We start from the raw sequence: 6543 nt of genomic DNA on the forward strand, positions 1-6543 counted from the left end.
TATTGAAGATATATTTTAAAGTTTATTTGAACAGAAGATTGCTGTTTAACTGAATGATAAAGCCTTTTAATTGCATGTTGAGACGAAAAACCGAAATGTCTTATATTATTATATTATATATTATATAATAAAAGAAATCGTTGTAACCAATATTATGCGGGGGTCGAGCTGACCCGAAAGTTTTTACGTATAAAGTAAGAACGTCGTGCATGGTGCGATGTTGCCGGAAGCTTCTTCAGGTTGCCTATTGGTCGCCGCTAGCGACGGCATTACTTCTTTGCAATTGAGCGCCAAGAATCGCCAAGAGAGTGACGCATTCATACTTGACGACTCGCTCACTCAACATCCCGGTCAGATCCAGCGCTGGTAACATCAGGCTCATACCAGTTCGTTTCGACCCTTGTGTCGTGATTTCGGGAAATCTTCGTGCTCATCTGTTTGATTTTTGACTCGAGGTGCAATAAGTGGTTAATTAAATACCCATTGTCAGCAAATCACAGGAAAAGAAAAGCCTGGGGAAACTGAGAAGAACTCACCAACCCGAGGACAATGGCTACAGTTCATAATACACCCGTTAATGTGCCTCCTTTTAACTGGAAACCTAAACTCTTCCCCTTCAACCCGAGCCTTGAGGATGAACTCAATCGACTTTTTTCAGAATTCTGCTTGAGCCACGTGCCAACCCGGCCGACTCGTGAGTAGTTTTTAATTTCTGTATTTCTATTTCTCTTTTCTTTTTTGTCAACTATCTTAAATTTCTTATTGCCTCTTTGCTTTGTTAAAATACGTCCGTGAATCACTGCAGTTAGCGTGATCCCGTTTAACTTTGACCGAAACAAATGCCGATCCATTTATCTGTTCGATATACTCACGTATGTCAATGTGCATACTCACGTATACATACAACCATAATACTATTTTTTAAATTTCATTTCTAGTTATTCAGTCTAATAATACTAAGAATAAGAATATACTGTATCAACATTCCACTTGACACTATCAGACTGATTGTAATAATCTTGTTTATTTGATCATTTTTTACATTGTTTTTATTTATAAATCTCTTTTTAAGTTATATTACTCAATTATTTTGGCAAACAGTATGACTGAAACACCCATTTTATGTAAAAATAATGAAGCGCGCGTACGCGTGTGTGTACGTGTACGTATGCATACATACGTACAAATGTATACACATAACTGTGTATATATATATATACTCCCTAAGAATCTTGGTTATATGTTTAAAAACATGTAATCAGAGGAGACTTTTAAGAAAATATGCGGCACTTGATGCGCGATTAATTTCAAAGAAATTTGTCTCGATAAATTTAGCCTGTTGCTTTTTCCCATTACAAGGTGGATATCCGGTATCAATCGCTTTTTTGTTATACATGATAATTTTATTATATGATAAAAAATTGTTCAAAGTACATATTACAGCTTAAGAAATATTTTTAGATAACATTGGTTTTGTTTTGAATATGTTTGTTTACGATTGAACTATCGTAGGTTTAGGTAACGTAAAGCGAATGGCTTTCAAGTATTAGTCTTTGGAACGAACGTATATAGAATGCGGTGTATAAGTGTAAATATTATTTGCTCTTCAAATATCAGAAATATCGATTTCTATGGCATGTTTTGGAAAGTATGGTTTCTAAACAAATAATTTGAAATATTAATTAGGAGTACATGAATGTTATGTTATGTATTTTTCAAGGTTTTATCAGTACTTCGATACATATTACATAACGTTTACTTTACTTAATGCATTGTATTAATAGTTCCAAATGACTTTATTTCAATATATGCGTCAGAAAAAATAAATAACAGGATTAAACGGAAATTTGTATTGTTGAAATATAAAATAAATCTTAAATTAAAATAGGCCACGAAATATTTGATGACCAAGAATATTATTTTGAAAGTATATCAATTTTTGAAAGTGGCCGATTCTTGTATACCGCCAATCGCGATTTGTACACACGCTTTCTCCTATTAGTTGGGTCAGTATTTAAAATATTCATCTAGTATGAAGATATCCAACAGAATTATTTTTTGGTGCATATACATAATAACATAATGTTATATAAAAGTAAATGCCTATTTAGTTATACTTAAGTATATTATTATTTATTTTAATAGAAAATGATGTTTGGGATGACTTCAAACAGAATGGACGTGACTATGAATACTGTTCAGATCAAGAAGATACAATAGTTGTACGGCATCACAACAAGAAGAAAAATAAAAAGCCACTTCCAACAGAATGTGTATTTTGTAAAAATAATGGTGAAGATGCTAAAATTTACAAGAAACATTTACTGAAAGATTTTGAGGGCAGAACTATTTGTCCAATACTTAGGTACTCTTGTGAACATTTTTTAATTAATTTATTTAGTTATTTTGTACTCGTTATATTTTTCTGGTTAATTTTTCATAAATATAACTATTCAATTAATTTGAAATTCACTTTTACAAAAATGTACAAAGCTGTAGTCAAATGATAAATATTTTATTAAAAAAGGATGTAGTATTTAATTCTCTTTTTTTATTTTACAGGAAATATACCTGTCCAATCTGTGGTGCAAAAGGAGACAATGCACATACTCTTAAGTATTGTCCTCTTAACAAACAAAATCATTCAGTAGCTCCAATGAATGCTTTAAAAGCATTACGAAATTCAACTGGACGTCGCCGTTCAAAGTAATTGAATCTATTCATATTTATTGCCCAGATAGTTTGCAACAAGTATGATTTAAATATTGTTGCATTTAGTTTGCTTCATGTTAAGTCTATGACAGACAGAATGTTCAATTTTGAATGGATCAAAAATCATTAAGCACTTAGATTTTCTCTAGATTAGAATAACCAAATTACTGAAATGTCATTAAAACTAATCAATCAGTCCAATTATTCAAAAATTGAAAAAAATAATTTAGAAATAATGTTGTTATATATTAACAAGGAAAATTTTTATTTGAAGGAGGAAACAAATAAAAATTTTCTTGAAGATTTACTGTCTAGCGTGAATGTAACAAAGTTGTATTTTTATAGTTTTATGTATTCGCTGTATATCAAACTTGCTCATAAAACTCATCATTCATGCATTAATGTAAAAGTATATACTGATCAACACTAGCATCCTGAATTGTTCTTATCCAATTGATAGTTGAACTGTTTATATTATGGTAGATATTGAAAACATTAGATTATCTGAAAAAATCTTGTTTGAAACCAATATGATATGTTATTAATTAGTCAGTTTGAAATAATATGGGATGCTGAAAGCATTTCAGAATTACAAAAATATCTGGTTTCACAAGAATAATCAATAGTCCTATCCGCCAAACGTTCTTGATTGAACAGTAGCTTTAAATCACACATTTCATTGTAATTATTTAAAAATCTATGCTTCAAAAATTACGTAAACTGATTATATTTTGAGAATCAAGACAATATAAAACTAGAATTTCAAATTAGTCTATTCGATTATTTAAACTGCTTTACATATAATGATGATGTCACGCCTCAGAAATGATTTTATTTATTCAGATTTTTTAACATGAATAAAAAGATGTTACTGTGCTACAAAAAAATTTATATTCACATTAATCTACATTTCCATATTTTTATAGATATCTTTGTAATTATAAATTTCAAAGTAAAACATGAAAGTTTAAAGGACAAGACATTTTTTTCAGATACCAATACAAATGTTTGTGTATTCTTGTTTTTCTAATCGAACAACAAATGGTGGTAGGCTTTTTCAATTTTTAATTAGAATAAAAATTTAGTACTGTATTATTCAATAAAACATAATTTATTCATTATTTAATATAAAAAATTGTGAAGATACATTGTGCTAAAATTATCAAGTTTTTATACTTTTAATATTAAGCACACACTTATATCAGTAAGATTTTGTATTTGTTTTAAGATCAAAACATACTGTAATTTCTACAGTTCATTTTGTATTTTTTTGGTTCAAAAGTTATAAAATTAGAAGTTTTTAGGCGTTCAAAAAGTTGATATAAGCTACAGATTTCATTTGAATGACAGTTTTTTTAATTTATAATAAGTATTTGTTAGCTTTATAGATGATTGTGATGAAAATAAGCTTAATTCGATAGATTAATAACTTCTAAAATTTATAGATTAATCCATTGACATTTCACTCAAGATTGATTAAAATAATTTTTACGTATTTTATTGATAAGTATATGCATGTAAAATAATTTATTTTGTTTAAAATATTTGATCAAAAAAAATTATTTTATTTTTTAATATACTTGTATATTAAAATAATACGCGTTACTTATTTACATGTTTATATAAAAATAGGTGAAAATAATAATAGGAAGTAATTCCAAAATTAAATCAAAATTCTTGTTTGTAGTATGTAAAAAAATCGATTCATCTATGTGATCACACGCTTCAAGTGATATTACTTTTACTAAAACGTGGAAAATAGAAATATATTTTTTTAATTCACATAATTTCTGTTTAATAATTTCTTTTATTTATGCATTGTAAAGAACTAATTTAGAAAAGCATTTACAAATTATGAAAATGTGTATTAACATTTTATTTCATATTATAAAGATTATTTAATTTATAGTCTGTAGTTTTTTCAGTCAATAAAAATAGATTTTTCTCAATGAAAGTCTGATACTTTTCTAAGTTTTATAGTTTATATCGTTGGATAATTAAAAAAATTCATTGTATTACGCATTAATTTTTTTATCCACTTGATTATGAAAGAGATATTTCAATATTCTAACTGTCTTATCTATCAACAAATCCGGTTTCTTTTTTTTAGATACCATTTTACATTGACTTCTCAAAATTATATTCTTATTGAATTACAAAAAAAACATTCTTTTAATAAGAAAAGGGGAGAAAATCTTAAAAAAATGTGCTGTTTTTGGGCGACTTTTTAAAAGGAAGGATAAGAACATGTTAGCTGAGGTCAGAATAGTTATTTTGATTCGGTAAAGAAACTATTATCTAGCATAATTTCTTGTATGACTTTGAAAAGTGTACAGTTTCAAAAAAGGAAAGTTTTGGTTTTAAGTATAAAGTTTGAATTTTGTTGTAATCACTTAATTTCTTTTATCCTACTGTTTCATACCGTTATTCCTTTTTTGATGCTATCATGTATTATTGTTTGTAAAGTTGAGTGTATATTTATTTAGATTTGAATAAACATGATTTAAGGCAGAAAATTTGATGTAGTGTTGGATATTCATTAAAATACATACCCACACATACACACACACACACATCTAATTTTCAAAATTAATATTAATGTAAGAGTAATCTTAATTTTTTATCCTGTTTAATATTTCTATGTTGAGTGTAGGTTTTTTTTTGAAATTGCATTTACAAGCTAATGATCATTCAAACAAATTTATTAAAAGACAAAATTATTAACTAAAGAAGAAGAGACAACATATCAATTCAAATTTATCTATACGCATAAGCATAGGATGCAATATGGCTCATTGATTTGGTTAAAGTTAGTCACTTCGTATCCGGCCTTTCCATATCACAGTGTACAGAACGGTTGACCTGATTAGTAGAATCCTTAGTAACGTGTCATGTATTCCAGCATTTGTAACATTTGGTTGGTCGATTAATCCACTTTATCCGACAGTTAACTAACCCAATCTTGACTCTTTCAGCTTTTAGTTTCACAAAAGCTACTTGAGCTTCTTCATATGCTGCTCGTATGGAATTCATCGACTGTTTTAATGTCACTTTTTAGTCATCTTTTGAAGTGCTATCCTCACTTCCTCTTTGGTCGCTGTCTCTTCGATGTCGCTTATTATCACGTCGTCTACCTCGTGTTATCTATAGGTAACTCCTGCATCATCCTTAAGCAGCTTTTAGATCTGTTAGTAAAAGGCTATCGTTTGATCTTCTCTTTTCCGGACTAGGACTATCAATAGTTGTCCGGAGACTGTTCAAAATATTCCTCAACGTCCTTACCTAGGATTACTTCTTTAACTTTCCTGAGTATGTCTGCAAAAGATTTCCCTAGTTTAGTACTTAAGAGTAACGTAGACGGCAGGATTTTAAGTTTCAGATTCTTCGTTACAGCTCAATTTGTCTTCTTTTTCTTTAACTGATTTCCATTCGAGGAAATTTCATGTAAAAACTAAGGGATGAAAAAATTTGATGAAAACAAGTCAAGAGTAATATAACTAAATGATCTATATAACATGTAACAGTTTTTTATGAGGTAAAAGTTTCTAAAAACAGGCTTTTCAAGTCAGTAAACCACGGTGTAGATTTTGGATGAAAACGTTACAGTTTGAGCCGTCGCACGATTATTTTCGTTCGATAGATATTGCCAAAAGTATCAATAACCCTTGAAAATGGCCATTTTAAACATGAAATATTTATTGCTAAAATGATTTTTTTCAATGTTCAATGGTGTTAAGAGAAAGCTCTTATGAATCTAAACAAAATAATCTCTCGTGCGAATGAATGTGTTAATTAGTTATTAAGATATTCTAGTTAGTTAATTAAGAGGTG

At 28.7% G+C, this 6543-nt stretch overlaps 1 protein-coding gene across 1 annotated transcript; it reads left to right on the forward strand.

The window, feature by feature from the left end:
* Positions 1 to 297: 297 nt before the first annotated feature.
* On the forward strand, positions 298 to 4203 carry LOC131664275 (uncharacterized). The gene is made up of 3 exons (XM_058935244.1): positions 298 to 694; positions 2146 to 2365; positions 2563 to 4203. The coding sequence occupies exons 1-3, from the start codon at positions 550 to 552 to the stop codon at positions 2708 to 2710; spliced, it is 513 nt and encodes a 170-aa protein (XP_058791227.1). The 5' UTR covers positions 298 to 549; the 3' UTR covers positions 2711 to 4203.
* The last annotated feature ends 2340 nt before the right edge of the window (positions 4204 to 6543 follow it).

Source organism: Phymastichus coffea, unplaced genomic scaffold (genome assembly GCF_024137745.1).
Source record: "Phymastichus coffea isolate CEN01 unplaced genomic scaffold, Cenicafe_Pcof_1.1 PCOF00003, whole genome shotgun sequence".
NCBI lineage: Eukaryota > Metazoa > Arthropoda > Insecta > Hymenoptera > Eulophidae > Phymastichus > Phymastichus coffea.

Bases quoted from the DNA above. Each gene is read 5' to 3' on its own strand.
- LOC131664275 (XM_058935244.1), top strand. From the start codon at position 550: ATGGCTACAGTTCATAATACACCCGTTAATGTGCCTCCTTTTAACTGG. The intron at 695-2,145 runs GTGAGTAGTTTT...TTATTTTAATAG, and splicing joins CGTGCCAACCCGGCCGACTC to AAAATGATGTTTGGGATGAC. The intron at 2,366-2,562 runs GTACTCTTGTGA...TTTATTTTACAG, and splicing joins ACTATTTGTCCAATACTTAG to GAAATATACCTGTCCAATCT.